We start from the raw sequence: 23,839 nt of genomic DNA on the forward strand, positions 1-23,839 counted from the left end.
TTGGGAGAGAGAGAAGTCAAAGTTGCTGATTAGAATTTGCTATTGTGAAGACCATTTGTAGGTTGCTAATAGGAGAAGATACCTTCCTAGGAGTAGGCAACAACAGTTATGGGGCTTGCAAGGGCTGGTGATAGCATTTAATGCAAGGAACGACAGTTTGTGGCTCTTGGGCAATATGCAATATCACTTGGCAGTCTCTGACAAGGCAGCAGTCATTATCAAGGGTTTCCCGGGAAGAAACACATGAATTTCTCTGTCTATAGCTCTCTCTCACCTTCTCCAACCTATTCTTTGATAATCTCAGCAAATCTTAGCCAAATTTGGTGGAAAGCAAAGGAATTCCTGCTGTAAACCCTAATTTACAGCAGTAATTAGGGTTTAGCAGCCACCTTGGGACCCTTGCTAGGAATTGGAGGCATAGAAGATTGAAATCAGCAGCTGGAATTCCAGGAATTGTTAGATATTTCAGATGCCAACCCATCCCATTTGATTTGGGGAAGTATTTGGCCAGTCGGGGCTCCAATTTGTACAATTCGTGGGTGAAGATCAAGGGGAAAATTGCCCAAAAGGCTTGCTGATCATTTATGACAGCAAGGGGTATTTGGATCAGCAGAGGAGATTAAGAAATCTCAATTGTACTCCGTCGAGTTGCACTACAAGATAAAGAAATACTGCAAGGGGCACTAGTTTTGAGTCCAATAGGGCGTCCAATGTCCAAGATTGTATGGTAAAGTGTGGATTTCAGTTTTGTGCATTTGTTAATTGCTGTAATTAATACTTAATGAGGTATTCATCACCCTTTCCAAGAATGAAGGCTGGTTTCACTTTCACCCAAGTGTAGACAAATTTCCTGTTTCGTTTGCCATTGAACTTCAGAATGATTAATTTCTTTGCCATTGTTGCTTGTTCCTTCTTGGTGAGAGAGATACGAAGAGCCATTCAATGTTTATGGAGAGATGTCGAAGATGGTTGCAAACACTTAGGGTGGCCCGAGGCACTCTATGTAGAAGAATGAAAAGCATCGGAAATATGAGTAGGAGTAGATGAGCGCTTCTGCTTAGCTTGTTTCAATCCTCTATGTGGACTTGGGGGAGAGCCCTCTCATTGCTTCTTGGTGGAGTGTTGCAGCATGAGCCCATAGTACTAAACTCTTCATTTGTTGAATCTAGGATATTGATCGCTCCAATTGCTTCAACCTGTGTTCCATACATTGTCCATGTTGTTGACCTCCCCTCGAAGTTGGGAGACTGTCAAACATGAGCAAGTCATCTAACTTTGGAGAACAATGGGCTCTTGGCAAAGTGATATGCCTCAAAGCATGTCCCCTTTGCTGCCGCTCCTATTGCCTCCACTTGTATCACGAGATTAGTGTACTAAGCATTTTCGTATAACATATCCATGGTTGGAAAAATAAAAATCCCTAGAGCCTCTTGTAGAGAAGCAACAAAAAAATTCGATCCAACCGCTCCTTACTCATCGTTGAGAGTTGGCTCTAATACCAACTATAAGACTCAGTGTGTCAATGCAAACTCATTAGAAGACAATAGAAATATGGAAGAGATTATTAGATCTTTATTATGACAGTGGAGTGGGAGGAGGCAAGCTTTAAATAGCCAAATTAATACCATAATTGGCACTCTAATTGTTGAGGCCCAAAGTATGGGTGCTTAGTACGACCATGGAATCTGTACAGCTTAAGAAGAGAAGAGAGTAGGCTCTAGCATTGGGCCATAAAGTTGTTGGGTCTGCAGTTTGTCCGAGACGGGGATCCATGGGAGGGCGGGGAATAGGGGATGCACTCGATATTGCATGACCATAGAGAGTAGTTCATCCCATCCAGCTTTTTGGAGGCCGGTAGAGAGGGTAGAATTGGCACTTGCACAATGGGTGCCATAATAGCCAATCGTGGACTTGTGGCATAGTTACTTGGAATGGGGAACGAGACCCCCTGGAACGGGAGGAACGTCCAAGGTTGGGGAACGGGAACGGGGGGAACGGCACATGTCTTAAGTGCCCCAAATATGCCCTGCATGACCCAAATTGTCCCAAAGAATGTCCCTCTAATTGCCCCAATACCCGTCAATGCATGAAATTGACCCAAATGTCCCAAAATTGACTTGATTATCCCCATAGCTCCAAATTGCCTTGAATTGCCCCAATTATCCCAATTTCCCTTGAAATTAGACAATTTAAATGGATGAATACCTTGGAATTGAGGATCGGCTGAAATTTGATTCTGATTTGCAAGAGTTCATAATGCATCAAATTTGAACTTTGCATGGACTCCTAATTAGCTTGTGGGTTGTCTTGACACTTTGAATCTCAACCCGAGAGAGAGAGAGAGAGAGAGAGAGAGAGAGAGAGAGAGAGAGAGAGAGAGAGAGAGAGAGAGAGAGAGAGAGAGAGAGAGATGGCGACCTGACCCTTTCCGTTGACCCCGTCGACGCCACAGAGCACGAGAGAGAGCGAGAGAGAGAGAGAGAGAGGACTCGTCGCCACAGCCATCGTCCGACGGAGCAGCAAGGCCTCATCGCGCGATATAAGAAGAAGCCTTCTGTCGCATTCCAGGTCGCAGCTCGCCTATCCCGCCACGACGTAAAGGGGCTGGACACGAGGCTCCTTCTTCTCGATTGCTTCGAACGGCAGAGACCCCTGCCGTCGCCCTGATCTGCGTCAGATCCGCCGCTGGTCGCTGGTGCTGCGCCAGCGAGCAGCGCCCTTCCAAGCTGCCCCTGGACGCCTGTCCCTCTGCCCCCTTCCACGCTGTCTCCTCGACGCCTGGCCTGTGCCTGACCCTTTCACGCCTCGCCTGCCCTATCGACGTTTGCCCGGTGCAGAGCCCTCTGTTTGTGGTCGGCTGCTCTGCGTCAGCGTGGAAGCCTGTTGCAGCCGCGTTGAAGTCTCACTGTCCTATTGCTGTAGCCGGGTGGTTCCCTGATTTTGCAGGTCTGCGGGACTTGCATAGAGAGAGAAAGAGAGAGAGTAAGGGAGCGCGCGAAAGCGAGAAGCCAGCAGTATGGCTGGCCTGGATATGGATTTTCTCGACCGGACGGTGGCAGCCCTTGGCCCTGATTCCGATACAGAGGAGCCGGAGGACATGGTGCCATGCACGGAGGAGCCGGCTCCGGGTTCTGAACTGCCGCCTGCAGGCAAATGCTCCAAGCATACTTCAGACGAGCCAATGGGTCCTCAGGACCGTTCCTATGCGCAGGTTGCCTCTGAACCTGTGGATTCGCAGGAAATTGACTGGGAACATTTGCTGGACTTTGCCAATACTCTGCTTGGCGATTATGTCCAGCATAATAATGAAACTTTCTCTGCTGCGGCTGCGGATGATGTGCTGGAAGCCACGGTGGACCCAAAATCAGTCTTGCGGTCCTTCTCGGTGTTTTATGACCGTGCAGTTATACTTTTTTTCACCGGCAGGATCCCAGTGCTCTCACATATTCGCCAGTGGATGCACCATTTATTGCAAGGGGAGTGTGTTGAGGAGATCTTCCTTGGACCTCGCGGCTTTTATGAGGTGCTGTTGAAATCGGAATCGCATCGAGCTGAGCTCCTGTCCAGGTTGCCACTATTCTTTGATCGCCGCTTGGTCCATGTGGTACCATGGCGCCCTATGGCTGACTTCCAGCGTCTGCTTCAACAAGAATGCCCGGTGTGGATGGAAGTGGAAAATTGTCCAGCGGTATATTGGCCATTGTTGAAGGACGCGATGGCGGTTGTGGGCACAGCGCTGGTTCCCCCAAGCTTCAGGGCTATGAACCGAAACCGTTTATGCATGTTATGGGATACGGCCAGGAAAAGGCCTGCGTGGCTTCGCCTCAATTGTTATGGCATGCATCCTTTGCATTTTCGCCTGAAATGGGGCAATTTTGCCGGCCACTGCTTTTCATGTGGTAAATTAGGGCATTTTATGGCCGAATGCCCGGACCGGCAACCGTCTTCTGAGGAGGCGCAGGTTGTGCAGCCCAAGGATGACATGGTGCTTGATGCCCTGACGCAGGAGACCCTTCAGCCACCTACTGCCATAGATAAAGGCCAACAACAGGTCCGGGGTTTGGGTTCCCCTAGCACTGACTGGATTGAGGCACGACAAAAAAAGGTAAAAAGTTGGACGCAGGCCTGGCAGATCCTGGGCCTAATGCTTCCCCGGATTCCGTGCGCACGTACACGCGCAGGAAAGACATGGTCACCTCACAGCAGGCTGCGCGTACTATGGCCCCGTCCGCCCTCCGTAATCCGGCTTCAAGGAAAGTCTATTCAGAGGGCCCCAAGGGCCCACCTGCTAAGCTAGCGTTTGATGCAAAAGGTAATGTGATTACACCTTGGGATAGGCGTTATCCCCGCCCTACTCCCAAGGCAGTGGATTTCCCTTCTACCTCTAAAGCAGGTCGCCCGAATTCGTTTGCAGTATTGGCCGATTTTCTGGATGAGGGTGTCCTGGATGCTCTCGCGGAAAAGGTGCAATCGAGGCAACAGGCGCCTCGTTCCTGACTTCCTTTTTTGAAAATATATGAAGATTGCCACGTGGAATGTGCGAGGCATTTGCTCTCGCCATAAGCAACATACCATGTGGTCTGTCTTGCATGAGAACCAGTGGGATGTATTGTGTGCAGTGGAGCACAAAAGTCACGGTGAGGCAGGAAAAGTTGTGGATTGTCATGGATTCCGTCTGTTTTATGCAGGGACACATGCTAAGCACTATTCGGGCGTGTTGATGATTGTCCATGAGAAATACCAGCCTGTTCTTGTTAAAAATGATGTGCAGGGCCGCTTCCTGGTAATCGAAGTCTTATTTGAAGGAGAAATTTTATGGTTGTTGGGACTCTATGCTCCGAATGATCCCGCATCCCGACGGGATCTATGGTCGACTTTGCAAGGCTCCATGTCACTTGGCCGCAGGGGGTTTTTGATGGGAGATTTCAATATGTGTCTTGACTCTTCTCAGTCCACCTCAGGGCATTCGGTAATGGATACGCCGGAAAGCCGGGTGTGGAACTCCTTTGCTTTGCACGTCCTTAAGCAAGATCTTTGGTCGTGGCTTCATCCTTCCGTTTCAGGTTTTACTTTTCATTCCGCACAATATGCAACCACTTGGTCGCGGTTGGACAGAATGTATATCATGCAGGGGGATGATTTTCTTCCCGAGATGCTGGAGATGAAGGTCTTGCAGCAATATGCGTTGTCGGATCATTTCCCCCTCCAGCTTGAGATGCGGGCACAATCTATTGCACCTTTTATGCAGTTGCTGGATAAGCTCCCTTTACGCTTCAACTCCTCTTATTTGAAGCATCCAATTTTTCAGGGTTATATGCAGCAATTGATTGAGAGGTTCTTATTGGACTTCGTCTCTGAGGGCTTGGCTTTGTTTGCACGCCTGCTCTCTAATGTGCAGCGGGTGGCTCGGCAGTATGGGATTCATAATGCCTCTCTTTGTCGCCGCCGTCGACATGCAGCAGAGGACTTATTGGCCTTGGTCCGTTCCTTGCTCTTGGACTCCCCAGATGATGATTTTCTGCTGTCACTGGAGCGGCGTTTAGCCCATCTTATTCAAGCATTTAGCTTGAAATCTTATCAGCAGGCCAAGCTGCATAACTTGACTGACACATTGCAAGATAGTGCCTGTCAGTCTCATAAGTTCTTTCGCGCCTTGCATGCTTCTCCGGCTCGCGAAAATATTACTCGACTCCAGGATTCGGAAGGTCGCATGGTCACTGATCCGCAGACCATTATCAATATGTGCAGAAATTATTTTATGGATCTTTTGGTTCTTCTCCCTTGCCTTCTAGCTAGGTTACGCATGCCCGCTCGGTCTTCTATCATCTGGTCCGCCAGCAGGTTCCATTTGATATGCAAGCCACTTTGGAGGCGGATATTTGCGAAGAGGAGGTTATGGATGTTTTGTTGCACCTGCCTAAGGATAAAAGTCCTGGTTGGGATTGTCTCACTAATGAATTTTTTGAGCACTCGGCCACGCAGTTGGTAAAGCCATTGGTGGTCATGCTTCAGCAGGTTTGGGAAACAGGGGTCATGCCTTCTTCATGGAAAGAAGGCCTTATCAAACTGATTCCCAAGGTCCCTTCGCCGTCAAAGCTGCAACACTGGAGACCAATTTCGTTGATGGGCGCGATGTATAAAATCTTTTCCAAAGTGCTGGCAAATCGGCTTCACAAGCACCTTCCAACTATTGTGCACCCTCTCCAATATGGTTTCATTAAGGGCCGCAACATTTTGCATAATATCTTAAATGTGCAAATGGCTATTGACTATGCGCGGCACTCCAATCAGCAAGTGGTCTTGATTCAATTGGACCTGGAAAAGGCGTTTGACTGTGTGGACTGGTCTTTCCTTGCAGATCTTATGTCTGCTATGGGCTTTGGTATCCGGATGTCGAGATTGATCTACACCATTAGTACGGAGGCTTCTTCAAGAGTTATGCTTAATGGTGGGGTTACAGAGCCATTTGTCCTTGCACGCTCGGTCCGACAAGGTTGCCCTTTGAGTCCTCTCTTCTTTGCCTTGGCGACTCACCCGGTCCTTTCAATGTTATCCTCCATGGCGGCTTCTGCCCAGCTGGCAGGGTTATCTCTTCCTTTGGGGCAGCACTTCATTAGCCAATCTTTGGCTGATGACTCCTTTATGATTTTGCAGGCGGACAGGGATAACATTCGCAAGGCATTAGATGTTTGGACGCTCTTTGGTCAAGCCTCTGGTCTTCGCATCAATGCCTTTAAGTCAGCCATGCTCAGTTGCACGGAGCTTGATTTACAGTCATTAGGCTGGCAGGGTCAGGTGGTTTCCCGTGGCTCCATTGTCAGGCATCTTGGATACCCATTGGGGGTGGATGTGCGGCCAAAGGACCTGTTGCAGTGGATTTCACAAAAACTGGCCGCGAAGTTTATGTATTGGAAGTCGCAAGCCTGGCCGTTCCATGTCCGCCTCAAAGTGGCTCAGACAATTATGCTACCAATGCTGACGTATTTCCTGCCATTACTGCCATGGACACCCACTACTTTGAAGGCTCTCACTCATCCCATTCGTTTCATGCTATGGAAGAAGGATTCACTGAAGGCAGGCATTTCCTGGATTTCATGGTCACATGCATGTACCCCTAAGCGCATGGGTGGTGGAGCTATTTTGGATGCAGAAACTCATATGCTGGCTCTTCGTTGGTCTCTTTTTCGTGCCATGTGTGTGGATCATCACCCGTGGACCATCATAGCCCGTTATTTTCTTGAGGACAGCGGGCTCCGCCAGGGTAACACACGGCTTCGGGCCTCATGGTGGCATGTCCTTAATGCTGACTCTCGATTTTCCAGTCCCTCTTCCTCTTTGTTACTGCATTTGGTCGGCTCTTGGAAAGTGGTGTTCCAAAAGGCCCGCTCGCATCCTGTAGGGGACCGCTTGCAGACTAATTCTTTTCAGCTGGAATTGTTGGCAGTATCCAGATTACTTTCATGGGAAGATAAACACCAGCTCAGACCAAGATTTAACCGTATGGCCCGTTTGGGTGTGACTTCGATTGCGGATGCTACCCTTGCTACTCGCAATGTCCTCGCATCGTTTCGGACTGCCAGGAGACTTTTCAGGATCCCGCGCGGATACCGTGATTTATGGGGGAAGCTTTCGTCGGAACTTCAGGGTAGGCAACCCTTTCCTGCCCTGGCTATGGATCGCCCTTGGCAGGACTGGGACCTTGCAGGCCGGTTGAGTCTGGAAAAGGCCGCTACTAATCAGGTGTATCATCTTCTCATTAAAGATCACCAATGGCTGGGTGTGAAAGCTAATACTGTTTGGGGCCTGCGGAAATCACTGTCATGGTGGCAGGGAACGCTGATGGAGGGATGGCAGAATAAGGCACCTTTCAAATGCAAGGTCTTTCTGTGGCGGGTAATGATTGGTGGTCTTCCTCTTGCCTCGGCCCTTTCCAAGCGTCAAATCTCGAATGGCAATTGTTTCTTCTGCACCACTACGGCGGAATCGGTCCGACATCGTTTTCTTTCTTGCCCACTCGCCAAGAATATCTGGTCACTCTTGTCGCAAATCTGGCGCGCAGTGGTGGGGTCCTCACTGACTCCTTTCGATTGGGTTTTTGTGCGCCCAAAGTATCCCACACCGCCACCGTTACATACGAAGATCTTATTTCACTTTTTCAGATACTGGGGATGCTGGCACATTTGGACCACCCGAAATGCTTTTCTCTTTGATTCGGCCTCTAATGTACCGCGACGTATTGCAAGGCTTAAAGGGCTCTTGCATTGGCAGCTAGATCTCATCAGGCACTCTGACTTGCTCCCTCGGGAGGATTTGCATTCCTGGCATTTGGCAATTGCCTCTGGGTCCTTGCCATGATTGGTGTAACCTTTTTAGTATACTAGTCCGGGGATTTCCCACACGTTGGCCTAGGGCCCTTGTGTCTCTTGTACTCATGTAATCATGTAATCTTGTACTTTTTTTCGTAGTTAATACAATTACCTTTTACGAAAAAAAAAAGATTAGTGTGTGCACATTAGGCAATGGAGATGGGTGAATATGTGGTAGAAGGACTGTGACCCAAGCAAAAAAAGAAGAAGGGGAAAAAACGTCAATTTTCAGTCAACAGGCGTGGAACGGCCGTTCCAAACAGGGAACGGCAGGGAACGTTCCCTGGCCGTTTCACCTCCTTGTAGGGTTTGGAATGCGTTAGGCCGTTTCTACAGGCCAGAATGGCCGTTCCCTGTTTCTATGACTTGTGGCCATGGATGATGGAATAGGGGTAGATTGATATGATGGTGGTTAGGAAGAAACGTGTGGGAAGAAGCCCGGTGTCCTTCAATCTGTATCACAATCATTGTCTCCATCTCAATGGTCTTTATAACAATCCTCACGGTCATGGTTGTGTCAACATTGGTCTTCTTGGACTTGATTGTCTCTTCAGCAATCCTCGTGGTCCCAATCCACTCAATCTCCCAATCATACTGGTTTGCCATATGTATCCTTCAAAAGTCGCGCAAAAAACACAAAAACCTTGCCTCTGATAGTGGAAGTGATGTGGAGGATGATGTCAGCCTATTTGGGCCTTGGGGTCCGTCTGGCTGCTGATCAGTAAGTCTGTTGTGCAGCAAATCAGAGGAAGAGTATCCAAGGCTGGAACAGGTCAAAACACAGCTGTCCGGGGATAAAAATCTGCAAAAGGCGAAGTGCAGCCAGCTGGGACTGAAAATGTAGGCTGTAGACAGCTTGGAGCTGATCAACAGCTTGAAGTGGAGCTGGGTTGCCTGGCTGCAATGCAAAATTACCACCCAACTCTGGAGAAACAGGCAGTCTTGCACAAAAACACAGATCGGCAGCACTAACAGATGCTGCCCAGCTTGCTGTTGTGTGGGCAGATGCTCGCCAACTGACTTCAGATACCAACGTAAATGATATCATGTGAAGGTGCGCAATGGAAAGGAAAGTGAACACGAAGTGAATGGAGAAGAAGGAGATTGAATAGAGAAGGAGGTTGAAAGAAACACAAGAGAAAGAAGGAACAAATTGACAAGAGACTAAATGATACAAGCCTGCAATAGTCAGGCCCAACACTCAGCTCAAAGTGTTAGTATGGGTGCTAGATGGGGGCATGAGGATGAGACGAGAATCAGTAGGGCGATGCCACAATTGGCATGGTAATTGTCCAAGCCCAAAATATGGGCAGGGAGATCAGCCCGCCCCTTGACAAAATGTCCACCGTGCCAAAATGAAATGCACTGGTTTGACCTTTGCCTAAAGTGTCTGGTATTGATGAAATGAAGCAAACACAAGGCTAGAGCTCCAAATGTCCTCGTTTGACACATATTGAGGCTTATAGATAGGAGATGACCATACATGACACAAATGACTATTAACACATGCAATGACATGTTAGAGCCCGTTTGTCTCTATCAAACTCTGACGGAGCTCACTATGAAGAGATGATAGCATAACATAGACTCTAGAGAATGCTAACACAAAGTGCTATTAATGTGAGTGGAGTTTGGGCATTAGACCATGGATTAGCTCCATTGTGGTTGTGATAGTGCTCTTCCAAGAGCTCATTATCTCAAATGCTGATTATTGTGGATCAAGTTCGGGTTCTTGACCTTGAATGAGGTTGGGTAGATATTGGGAATTGAACAGATGTTGTGTAAGGTTGGGTAGATATTGGGAATTGAACAGATGTCATATAAGGTTATACCAAATCATGTAATTTGACATGTTAAAATGAGTCTTGTCACTATCACTAAATGCTTTTTTGATTGTACTAGTAGAGTCGGAAGAAGAGGGAGTTGGGATAAGTGAGTGGCCAAACATTAGAAGATGGTTAGCAAGGTACAGGTGGCACTAAGGTGCTTGTCATGAGCCTGCACTTTAAGTAGGAGTAATGAAAGAAAGATTGGTAGAATGTAAACCATACTTAACTTGCACTGATTCCAATGGAAACAAAGACGCTGGATAGCTCATTGTGCCAATGTTGGTGTGGCCTCTTTCAACTAGGAGCTCTTGATTCTCACAACCATTTAATTCCAACAATTGTGCACTTCCTCCATGGTGTAAATTGGGGTAGTAAGTTTGTATATTGGAGGTGTTGGAGGAGTGTTATAAGATGGAACTCAAGTCAAAGGATGGATAGGACTGACTTGCTTCTTCTAATAGTTTTTGATCTCCCCATCTCAGGACTTCCACATATTCATTAGATGTTTGTGTGTAGTATGATTAGAGCGGTACATTGCTATAATGTTTTGGTTTAATACATGATATGAACCTAGTTGTGCTGTATGATGTATATGTTTGTATCCCTAGCAATTGTAAGCAAAAAAATTGTCCACGGGGAAAATCCTAAACCCACATGTGGGAAGAAAGGATTTCAACAACAAGGTTATGCAAAGAAAAGCCCTTGTAAGACACCATCTTGTATAATATTCATTATGCTAACATTCAAAGCATGTAATAAGGTCGAATTAAACATAGAGTGGAGAACTGACTCCACTTTTTTCACACACTACTAAATCTTTGCATGACGCTATGCATAAGGATTTGGTAAGCCTCAAGTTAAGATGTCATACAGTTAGACGGGCTGGTAATTGGGTACATGCCCATTTTGCTGTAATAGAACAATAGACTACAGGATATCTCAGCCTCTCTGTGCACTCTCTTTGGTCATTTCTTGCTAGTATCTGTGTGTTTTTTGAGTATGGCTTTATCCAGATACCTTTTCTACTTTCATTAAGTGCTTTCTCTAGAACACATAGCCAGTGTCTTGTATATCAGGTGACCATTAGGATTGCTGAGGAATCAAAGGGTCTGCAATCTCGTGATTCAGAACAGCGATAGTTGGATTGTAATTCGTATGAATGTACATGTTACATACAAAGGTTTTAAAATGACGGCACAGGCTAGTTGGTTACGTGACTGAGCACAATAAATGACACAATTACTTCACTGCCTGGTAATCCATCTGCATTGCAGACTTCCAATCGTATGTGGTAGGATTTTGATGCTTAATGCTGTGCCAATTATCAACAGGTCTTTGTTATAGACCTTCACTTTGAATTTTTACTTAATGGAGAAGCCTTCTTGGGGTGGCAGGTGTGTAGTAGCTCTGCTACAACTTTCTGTCCCTGAGCTTTCACATCTTTAGAAAATTTCTTTGTGAGTGTTTGAAAGTTGATCAGTCTGGGACTATGTAAGCGTTCACAACAAAACATACCTATAGTGCAGGCTTCAATATCATTTGAATAATGTGCATGGCTTGCTCTTTCAAAAGATGCACTGTAAGTTTCCAATAAAAAGGGCTGGGCATATAATCAGAGTTGGTGAATCGGCGAGTTTTATAATATCATTGATAATCAAGTTTTTGTCGCTTTCTTACCTTAATGTATGAAAGATTGGCTCTGTAAGAATGAATTTGCAGTGAACGATGTCAGTTACAATATTGTTTGGATGCTAGCATGGTACAGGCAGAGATCAGGGAAGAGTCCTTGCATGCAGAAAATGCAGCCTATGTGAAGGCTATTGCATCTGTTCAGCAGCAAGTGCGAGACAAAGCCACAGAGAGGAGTCAACTGGAAGCTAGTCTGCAGGTTAGGAAAATTAATAATGAGAGGGTTTGAATGTTTCTTGTGGATTAATCTTAATTTAATTCTTATTTCCATGTTAACAACAATCTGACTATTTTTTTCATCCCCTTTCTCTCCCTGCTTCCCCCAGATGTCCCCTCCTGTTTTTTGTAATGCATGTCGTGCTTATTATATAAACTTTTTCTCAACACTCCTTTTGGAATCAGGAAATGGACCAACTGGAAGTGAATTTAAGAGATGAGCTTGCCCAACTACAAGATGCATATTTGGAAAAAGAATGTGCAATCCAGAATGAAGAAAAGGAGACTGATCTATCTCATGTGTCGAATAAGGCAATACAGGAAGAGGAGTTGCAAAGAACAAGAGCAGAACTTGTGGGTTTTGCTTGTGTAATTGCCATACGTTTTAGTGTTCCTTTGTATGATTTATTGCCTGACAGTTTTGGAGGATACTGGTTGCAGAAATCATGGGAGCATAAACTTTCGACACTTGAACAAGAGTGGGCAACCCTACTTCAGAGCTCTTCAAGATGGCCTTCTACAGGTTGATTTTTCATCATCATCATATTACATTGCTTGTACGTAATAAGAAGTGCAAATATTTTTGATGTTTGTGTTCACCATTGTAATATACAGCTCAGCGAGAGAGAGATTTGGAACGCAAATTGAGAAGTGTTTCAGAGCAGCTGATGACAAAACAAGTATGTTGTTAGTAGACCTTATTATGTTTCTACTGTGATATGTACTGCTCTTCTCCTTATAAAAAGGTTCCAAAGAGTTGTCAAATCAATATGCATATGTTTGGTATCTTTGAGGCTAGTATGAGTGGTTCAAGCAATTCAAGTTAAAATGTGTGAATGCAGTTTCAAACTATTCCAATTTGAAAAGTACATGTTATGTGAGGTTATAAACGCCTGCAAAGAACTCTGCTGTGAGAGAATGTCTCATGTGCCTTTTTGTGGAATGCCTTATGTGAGGATCGTGGATCTGTATTCAAACCTTCTATCATTACAATCAGACTAGATCAATTCAATATTTTATCGTTTGATATCTTTCAGGTGACCATCCCTTCTTATTTAACTTGCCAGCATAGTCATACTGACATCATTTTGCACTCTTGTTCTTGGGTAATTGGGCCTCAAAGTTCCCCCTTGGAGAGATGATAAAATTATTAATAAATGCCTCAGAATAACCTTCCTGAGGTAAAATACAAATACGAAATGGCCCTATAAAGGACTCTAGTTGTATAACATAAAAGCAAAAGAAGCCTATACAAGGGCTGAGTGGACAGTCAATTCTGTAATGTGAAAATAAATGTGACTCTGCTAAGAAAAGCATCTATTTTTCTCCTCGTGCTCAAAGTCACCTTGCAACCTCTTCCTTCTCCTTCGGAGAGTGTGGTTAATCTTTGTCGAAATCTTGGAGAGAGTCTCTGCTGTAGACATGTCCCATGCATCTATGGTGTGGCTGTATCTGGCAGTGCAAATATACATAGCAATAATGCTAACAATCAGCTCCCATCTATAGCAATGCCCCCAATTTTACTCTATTGAAATATCAAAGCCATTGATATGTATTGGGGCTTATGCAAGAGATGTGTTGGGTGTAAAGGTCCTTTCGCTACTCCCGTGTATATATTTACTTGCACATGTGAACACACCCTTGCAGGTGTAAGTGTACCGTACCCTAAGTATAAATATATTCTTTTATTCTTGTACCACATTGGCACACACCCATCTCTCGAGTCTCCACTCTCTTTGCACACTCTCTACTATTGAATACACCTCCTTTGACACACACTACCTGAGTACTTCTGCTTGCACCCTTCAAACTGGTATCAGAACTTTGGCAAGAGTGTGCACGCTTTCCGAGAACTATGTGGGTCAGTCTTTGTGCACGCGTGAGCAGACAGGCGAGTTGTCACTTTGTGTGTGCAGGTGACAGGCAGAGTCATCAATTGACTAGACGGCAGCTTTGGCGTGAAGTGCAGGTCGTGTTTTCAGCAGGCAACAGGCAGGTGTGGCAGGCGACAGGTAGGCGTGGCCAGTTGATGGCATGAACAGGTTGCTATGACCAGGTGCCAGCTATGAACATCATACGGCTGCGGGCAACTACCAACATGCGATGGCTGCAGGTCAACGGCAGCACGCTCGCCAATTTTTTTATTCATCAGTTTTTTTAAATTTTATTATTTTCTGCAGTCTGCCCTCTGCTAATTGACGGGGTTCGCGCGCACAAGCACAGTGCTCAGATCTGTGCACATTTATAACAGAAAATTTGGGGCTTTTCTTATACACGTGAAATTTTGGTCAACTGAGCCAATTTCACTGTAATCTGTGCACATTTGGACCCCGAAATGTGGAGGTTTTGCAAAATTTGTGAAATTTCTGCAACATTTTGTTAGAGAGTGACATTCCGTGGACAGGCAGGTGCAGTTTTCACCAGGCAGTCCACGTGGCAGGAGCGTAGGCAGCAGGGCAGATGACACGTGGTAGGTCGGCCAGGCGTAGGTGACATGTGGCAGGTAGTCAGACAGCAATAGTTGGACAGCAGTTGGCTGCATTTAATGTAGCCGACCTGCATGTTTTCTTGTGTTTTTCCCAGCCTATTTGTAAGCCCTGATTCCAGTAGTCTTGATCAATTGTTTTACACAGATTTCAGGCTGCAGACTGTGGAGACTGCTCTCGGGGCTGACGAAGACTCAGATCTTCAAGATGGAGACATATGCAGATATTCTCTCTGCACTTGTGTATATTTCTGCATCCTTATACAACATTCTTCACTGCAGATTTTCTGCATTTCAACTTTCACACACACACACACACACACACTCTCTCTCTCTCTCTCTCTCCTCTCTCTATTCACTCTTTGTCTTGGTCATTCGTTTCCACATTGCTTCACTCTGACATGGTATTAGAGCATTGAAGGATTGACAGTAGATTCATTGCCGAGTGGGAGAAATTTGGACTTGGGATGTATCAATTGTTGTAAAAGGGCAGCTTCTCTTGGTACATGTATTGCTGAATGCTCATTATGCAGTGAAATAGTGATACATACAGCACTTGGGTTATTGCATTTGGGCGTTACGGTGATGTATTATTGAAGTGGGAGTTGTCATTTATACATATGCATCAGATTTGATACATGTACATGTTGTAATCAGCTCTTGGGACTGAAATTGCAGCAAAATATTTGCTTCTTGGACACCTTTGGAAGTACAAGTGTGTATACTTGCAGTTATATTCAGCATTCTTGCTATTGGCTGAAAGTATTCAGAATTTTATTGCAGTTTTTTATTGCCGAAGATGGTTGGCAATGCATCTACATCTGACATAGAATCTTTTTGAGATTCGTAAATTTGACGGCAATGGCTTTGATCTTTGAAAAGATCGTATGTAGGGTATACTTTTTTTGAAGGATTGTGATGATGCTTTGGCAAAACATAAGTTTGTTGCTTTGTCAGATGAGGGTTGGGCTAAAATGAATAAGAAAGCCATTACTTACATCATAATGGCAGTCATAGATGATAACTTGGTTGATATTAAGGGACTTACCATTGCTTATGCAAGGCTACTACAACTCGTGTCAATCAGGTCCATCTCATACGAAAGTTAGTCAACTTGAAGCTTGATGAATCTAAGCCCGCCTTAGAGCATTTAAATGTTTTTATTGGTGTTTTGAGTCAGTTACAGGATGTAGGCTTGCCGGATTTTGTTCCTAAGTTGAGGGCTATCACTTTGCGAGATTCATGGGAAGTATTAGTTGTGTCATCGAGCAACAAATTCCAACTTGACATTTGATGGTGTGCGTGGTTTTATTCTCAATGAGGAGATTAGACGCAAGGCAAGTGGGAAAAACAGTGGATCAGTCGATAATGTAAGCGGATGAATTAAAAAGAGGTCAAATGCTGCAAATAAGAATAAAAATCGCAGCAACAACAGGGAAAAACAGCAAGATGTTACTTGCTATTAGTGTAGACACAAAGGGCATAAAAAGCATGATTGCAGGTTCTTTAAAAAGGAGCAAGAACGCAAGAAGCAGGTAAATCAAAAGGCAAAAAGAATGAGAAGATGGTAGCTCTAGCCCTAAAGAAACAGAGAAGGCAAATGTAGTATCTAATGTTGTTATTGAGGAGATAGAAGAAGATAAAGATGCTGGTTTGTTGGTTGCATCTTTAGATCCACATGCTATGACAAAGGAAGACATGTATATCACTAAAAGGGATGTGATAGATGCCTTGTTGTTTGCTCATGATGGTTTGTCACAATCGTGGATTGTTGGCAGTGGTGCTTCATTTCATGTAACTCCATCTTTGGAATGTTTTTCTTCTCATGCAATAGGTAATCTTGGGAAAGTTTATGTAGGGAATAACCATGTATGTGATATTGAAGGAATGGGCACTATACACCTGGCTTTTGAAAATGGTTAGGAATTGATTCTTCATGATGTTAGGTATGTATTTGGCATTAAGAAGAGCTTGCATTCTATTGGGCAGCTAGACTACAGAGGTTACTTCACTACCTTTGGTGATGGAATGCGAAAGATACAGAAAGGATCCATGCTAGTTACTAGAGGCGGTAAAAAGGGAACTCTATATTTTCTTCATTGCAAGGTACTTCTTGGAAAGTTTTTTGCAGTTGCAGAAGTGCAGTTATAGATGGAGTTATGGCACAAGCGTCTTGGACACATGAACCAAAAGGGTTTATAGGCACTCTCTTCACTTGGAAGAGTTGATGTGAAAAACTCAAAGCTTGACTTTTGTGATGAATAAGTTTTGGAAAAACATATAAAGAGTTCATATTCTCATGGAGTCTCTAGTAAAACATGTATAAGTTGTGCAACTTTTTGATATTGCTTAAAAGATAATAAAGCTCCTGATTTGTGTTGTAAGAGAAAAACAATGGTGTATCTTGAGAAGTCATTAGTAAAAGTCATGAAATATCGATATTGAGATTTCGATGGAGGAAAAAGTCCACAAATATTAGTGTGAATAAGATCAAGCAAATATTTAGAATAATTTGTGGTGGAAATGGAAGAGGGTCTATGAAAACACTTTTTAAGTACACAATATTTACAAACCTCAATATGAGGACAAGTTTTAAATTCCATACCTTGAACAAGGTCATGCTGATAAAGATTGACAAGCTTAGAAAAATCAGAGTGAACAAAGTGCCTCTTGGAAGGGGTATCCACAACCTAATAGGGATTATGAATAATTATTCTTGATGATCGCATTGTACAATTGAGAGAGATCATGTCTATGAAAAACAACGTATCTATGAGTGAGTGATTGTGAGAGAAAGCTATGGTACCTTTGAAGAAGAATATCATGTGATTATTTCCATTCAAAGTGGTGTATTCTCTTGTGTATTTGTGGTTTCTTGAATAATTCTATGAATAATATGAAGAGCATGATCAACGTCCATTCTGATGTATGTACCATACCAATAAAAACTCATAGTGGTTTTCGTTATTGTGTGTCTTTTATTGATGACTATTCTAGAAAGCTATGGGTTTACTTGCTTAAGTAAAAAAGCGAGGCATTGGACGCCTTTAAAAGGTTTTATGCATTTGTTAATACTCAAAAGGGTTTAAAATTAAAATACATAAGAATAGACAATGGGGGAGAGTATGTATCTAAAGAATTCAATAAGTTTTGTGATCTCAATGGGATTAAACGAGAGCTTACAACTCCTTATAATCCATCATCTAATGGTGTGATTGAGTGAATAAATTGCACTTTATGTGAGAAAATTTGGTGTATGCTGTCCACAGCTAATCTCTTGCAATTGTTTTGGGAAGATGCACTTTAAATTGCGGTGTATATTTGCAATCGATCTTCATATCGTGCACTTGAAAGTGGCATCCTTGAAGAGGTTTGGTTTGGCAAACTTGCTTCATATGACCAGGTAAGGGTCTTTGGTTGCGAATGCTATGTACATGTACTTGTATGCAATCAAGATGTGGTATTTAATGAGTCAAAGCTATTGAAACATGCCACATCTAGTGATTTGGACAAAAAGAAAGTGAAATTTCAGTATGATTAGCCACTTGAACAACCATTAGTCACTGAAAGTCCAGCTTCGTTTGTTGCTGGTTATGATAATCAACGTATCATCATTGAGTGAGATGACAATGGGAAGCAAAGGGATGCTGAAAATAAACTTTGTATCTGAATGATACTTGGGATTTGGTTCCACTGCCCAAAGATAGGAAAGCTATTTCTAACAAATGGGTCTATAAAATCAAGTGTGTGGATAGCAAACCCAAATTCAAAGCTAGGCTTGTGGCTAAGGGTTATACACAAAAAGAGGGGATTGACTTTTAGGAAGTCTTTTCACCTGTTGTCAAAATGACCACTCTTCAGGTATTATTTGCTATCGTAGCATCTATAGATCTTGAACTTGATCAGATGGATGTTAGAAGTGCATTCCTGTATGGTGATTTTTAAGAAGAGCTGTACATGAAACAACAAGAGGGCTTTGTTATGTTAGGAAAGGAGCACTTGGTGTGTAGGCCTAAGAGAAGCTTGCAGTGGTATAAAAAATTTGCCTTCATGCTCTCACATGGGTTTAAAAGAAGTAATGGAGATCATTGCTTATATATAAAGAAGGCCGATGATGGAAGCCTTATAATACTTGTGCTTTATGTGGATGATATGCTTATTGTTGGTAAGTATAAAAGCTAGGTTAATGCACTGAAAAGACAGCTTAATTCAGCCTTTTCCATGAAGGACTTGGGTGTATTTGAACACATTTTAGGCATGCGTGTGACGAGAGATAGAGAGCAACAACTCTTATTTCTCTCACAAGAAAAGTACATCAACAAAGTACTTGATCGTTTTTCAATGACAGATGCTAAGCTGCTTGGTGTTTTTTTACCACCATACCTTAAGCTTAGCAAAGTAGATTTCCCAAAAGATGACAAGGTAGCTAGCTCTATGAAGGGTGTTCCTTATGCTTCAGCTTGTGGGCCACTCATGTATGCTATGGTTGCCACTAGACCTGACATTGCTCATGCAGTGGGAGTCATGAGCAGGTTTATATCAAATCTTGGCAAAGCACATTGGGAGGTAGTGAAATGCATCTTTCGGTATCTTAAAGGCACACAAAGAAAATGTATTTGCTATGGAAAGGGTACGTCAGATTTGCAGGGATATTGTGATGTAGATATGGTTGGTGACTTGGATACTCGCAAGTCTATTAGTGGATACATACTTACCTTGACTAGTACTCGCAAGTCTATTAGTGGACACATACTTACCTTGACTAGTAGGGTAGTTTCTTGGTGCTCTAGATTGCAAAAGATAGTAGCACTTTCTACCACATAGGTTGAATATATTTCAGCCACTGAAGCTTCAAAAGAAGCTATTTGGCTTGGTGGTTTGGCCAAGGATTTTGGGCTCTGCCCACCAAAACACCTGTACTTGGAAGTGATAGCCAGAGGGTTGTGTGCCTAGCTAAAAATGCCATGTTTCATGCACACATCAAACACATTGATGTGCAGTATCCCTTTATCAGTCAGGTTATGGACGATGGTCTAGTCACGGCCAACCTGCATCTTTTTGCTCCCATTTTGTGCCTATTTAGGTGCCTCTTTTTGGTCATTGTCAGTCCATCTTGGTGTGCACAGATTTTGTTACACTTAGTGTTGCTCCTAAGTTTTGGTGTGAATGCTCCTTTATCCATGGGCACTTTTTACCTTCTAGTTGGAGAAGGGCTTTTTCCCCCATGTGAACACCCATGAATAGGTGTGGTACTTAGTACCTTAGGGATTGTACTTTCATATTTATTCTTACATAGTGGATGTGACCTTCAACTCTACCTTCTCTTGTTGTTTACTTGTTCACTCTGAGTGTTTGTGAGTGTGTGCGTTGTCGTCGTGTTAGGGGTTGAAGGTCTACCACCGGGGCTTAGAGCAGAAGAAGAGTGTGGGATTCAAGGTTTGGCGAAGGGGAAAAGAATGGGGTTTGACAAGATTCAGGTTTTAGAAATGACTTAGTTGAAGAAGAAGATATCAAGCTTTTTCTGTGTATTTAGCATACATGAATGGAATGAATGACTTTGTCTTGATCACATCAAATGCATTTGGAAAAAATAAGTCATTACATAAGGGATAATCTTAGATTTAATCCAAATGCATATACCAAATGCAAGCTCAAATGGTTTTTATTTCATGTACATGGACGGATTACAACTCCAAGAAACAAGTATTTGGATGGTAGACTCAAGTACAGTCAATACATAGATCAATAGCTCATGAAATGCATTGATTGAGCATAAATTTAACTTCAGCCCTATTTTAAAACAGAAATTTCCAGCCCATAATCAAGCTCCAAAAGTGTACATAAACTCAAGAACAAGCTCCTCTAATCATTCATAAGTAAAGCCTTGATGTTAAGAGATCAATTTCTTCTATTACAACCACATAGATCACTTGTTTGCTCATCAAAATGGACAAGAACAGTGGGCTGCCCTGTTTATGACTGGTTTTTTCAGCCCATAACAGCCCTTACACCTTCAAAATCCTCCCCCTTTGCTTGCCCCAAAGTCACTCAAGTACTTGGGTACAAGACGGGCTTCATTGGACCATGAATAGTGTAAAAAAAATGAGAGAAGACGTACATAAGAGCAGGCTCAATACTTTTCTCTCAGGTTTTCCCCTTTTATAGACTGTCATACCATTCATTTTCGTCATACCAAATGGATGGGTAAGAGGAGCTCTCACCTTTCTTGTTTGTATCTCCTTCTTCGGCTCCAGTTTGCTTTCAGTTTGCATGCTTTGGAGCATGCACCATAGCTCATAGTTCTTCTCCAGTTGCTACAGGTATGGAGGCTTGCTTTTTGTGCCGAAAAATGCGGGCTGCATCTTGCTCAGCTCCCACTTATCTTTTTGACCTACTTAGGTCACTTACAGGTCACTTAAGTTCATTATTTCAGGTCCCCCATGAACCTAGTGGACTTTTGGCATTTTTCTTGAGTTCTAACCATATTTTTCACTTGAATCAATGTGGTTTATCTTGCAGACTGTCAATTACTTCCAGTTGATCAAGTTGTAGGTTTTCATAGACTTAATTTTTTTATCAATATACATGGTACAACTGAAAATTGTATGCCAAATACAAAAGAACTTATGTAACTAAGTGATATCTAAGTTGGTTGTTGGGTAACAATGACTGAGTTATGTATGAAAATTCCTCATATAAATCCTAGTAAAGTTCTTCTATGTTCATAAGAATCCCATGATTTATATTATGAACAATAAACTCTTTGACATTCACCCCCTCCTAGCCTGCAATTCCTCCGGCATGTGCCATTTCACAAGATTACAGGTTTAAGGAGGGTCTTCTTCTGACATATCTTCCTCTTCATCCTCTAAGTCTTCTTCTTCTTGCTTGTCTTCAAGTAGATGGCTCATATCCAAGTCATCAAGCTCATAAGTTGAAGATTCTCTCCGTTTGAAGAGCTTGATACGTTTACCGGCTATTGGTACTTTTACCATGGTTCCATCCATTTCAGCCAAAGTATAAGTAGCATTATCATGTACTACTTTCACTACATATGGACCAAACCATCGCTTGGCTAGCTTCCTACGAGCACTATATTGATTGTCCAGGCTGCTATCATAGACAAGTACTCAATCATTCTCTTGAATAGCTCTCGGATGGAGTCGATGATGCTTGTCAAACCTCTTCTTATTCTTTAATCTTGCTGCCTTCAGCCTTTCAATGGTTGTCTTGACATCTTCTGGCCTTCTTTCAAGTTGCCTTATGCGCAAAGTCAGCAACTCTTCTCTATTCATGCCTTCATCCCAAGGCAAGATACTCCATGTGACAATAGACTCCTCAATAGGCATAATAGGTGGCTGTCCATTAGAGTAATTAGCCCTCTTTAAGGTGGGGGCTGAAATCAAGAATTTCTTCAATTTCTGAATAGCTTGAGTATGTTCTTTTTCCCATATAAACCTCAGCCTTTTCTTAGCAGTTGATAAAGATTTTCAGCAACATGAGCAAAATGTGGGATCCAAATAAGGTAGAAAACACATGCTCCAAGAAATCTTCTCACCTCCGAAACATTTGTGCATATTTCTCGCATTTTGTTGATAGCATCAATCTTGGTTGGAGAAGGCTTTCGGCCATATGGACCACACATATGCCCTACCACAAGAACTTCTTCGACTCCAAAAACAGATTTAGCACCTGAAAGAGTAAGATGGACTTCTTCTAATTTAGACAAGATTTGAGCACAATCATTAATATGATCAGAAACAAACTTGCGACATCCAAGTTCATTGAGTTCTTCATTCTTCTCATGAACTTCACATCCTTTGATTGGTACATCATCAAGGAAAGGAAGAGTGAGTTGGGGAATATAATCTCTCAATACTTTATGCATGGCATTCATCATGTGAGTTACTGAATTTGTAGCTCCTTGAGGTAGAGTACACATGTGGACTAAACCAAGAGGCGTCTTCATTGTGGTAATGTCTCGGCTCTCCAAAGCAAGCTGAAATTGGTCATAGCCCGAATATAAATCTCCCATGGAATAAATTGCTCTACTTGCAAAAGCCTCAGCAAACTCATCAACAATTGGCCCCGAACCAACATTTCTAATAGTGGCTTTATTGACAGGCTGTAAATCTTGAATGAATCGCAAAGATCCATTCTTCTTAGGCATGGTAAACCATCGGTTGGAATATGGAGCTGAAGATGGCTCAAATATTCGCATTTTTATATTTTCATTTAAAAGCTCCAGTAACTTAGGCAAATGAGCCCTTGGTACCGGAATTGGTTTAAGATTCCAAGGAATGTGTGGGACCGTGAAAATCACCATTGGTGCCACAACACTTGGATCCACACAGCTAATTTCATGTGGCTGAAATAAAAAAGCTTTGCCATGTTTCTTTAACATCTGCATGAAGATTTGCTTTTCAGTTGGCAAGAGAAAAGAGTCTTCACCAATTTTCAGCTCTTGTAGACTTTCTGCTGTAAATTGGTGACCAATATCTTTGGGATCACGAAGGCTTGGTTGTTTGGATGTCTTTTCTGCCAGTCCTTCACTTTCGGGTGGTAGAGGAGTAGCCACCGGCTTGATCTTTTTATCAACTATCTTATACTTTGTTTCTACTCTTACCTCATCCTTGTTCGGCTGTCCAAGAGCTTCTTGATCTGCAAATTCTTGAATTATGTCAAACATATCCAATGTGCATACCTGAATGGACTGATTTTCAGCTTGATTTTCTGCATGAACAGCTGCATATATTTCAGCCAATGTATCATTATAAATTAGCCCATAAAATAGCCTTGAAATTTCTTCATCTTTAGGCAAAGCATCAATTTGCTTCAGTTCTTGTTCCACATGACATAAATGCTTTCTTTCAGCCCTATTCATGGCTGAAAACTGTTTATAACAGCCCACACTGTTGGCCGTAAAAACCTGCAAGTCAGCTTTTGGCATTGCCCCCTTTATATGTGGAGGCAATTTTTTATGACATGAAGCACCGCCATAGCCTCCACTTATAGCAGTGCTACCCGAAAACCCTTAAATTCTCGGGCATTAGGAGGAACATGATGATCTCTCAATAGATCTCTATTCCGGTGATGATTTACACATACAGTCAAAAATTGGACAGCTTTGTCATTATCCTTACTTCTTATCCGAGTATATGATGAACCATCATCAAGGGCCTTTGTCTCTAAACGAGACTCAGAAATAAAAGGTTGTCCAAGAATGATAGGATAGCTGCAGGAATCTTGAACAA

The 23,839-nt window shown here is 43.1% G+C and overlaps 1 protein-coding gene across 4 annotated transcripts in view; it reads left to right on the plus strand.

Moving 5' to 3' along the window:
• Nucleotides 1–23,839, plus strand: part of LOC148027411 (golgin family A protein) — a 55,501-nt gene that overhangs the window by 16,592 nt on the left and 15,070 nt on the right. For 2 of the 4 annotated variants that reach the window (XM_087689095.1, XM_087689094.1), the window contains 4 exons: nt 11,951–12,083; nt 12,287–12,454; nt 12,542–12,623; nt 12,716–12,780. In XM_087689095.1, the coding sequence (XP_087545221.1) occupies nt 11,951–12,083; nt 12,287–12,454; nt 12,542–12,623; nt 12,716–12,780 (448 nt within the window). The remainder of the gene's footprint in view (nt 1–11,950; nt 12,084–12,286; nt 12,455–12,541; nt 12,624–12,715; nt 12,781–23,839) is intronic. The other 2 variants (XM_087689093.1, XM_087689091.1) reach the window with 1 other exon arrangement.

Source organism: Lygodium microphyllum, chromosome 12 (genome assembly GCF_053477565.2).
Source record: "Lygodium microphyllum isolate KBCC chromosome 12, Lygodium_microphyllum_v1.1.10, whole genome shotgun sequence".
NCBI classification, from domain to species: domain Eukaryota; kingdom Viridiplantae; phylum Streptophyta; class Polypodiopsida; order Schizaeales; family Lygodiaceae; genus Lygodium; species Lygodium microphyllum.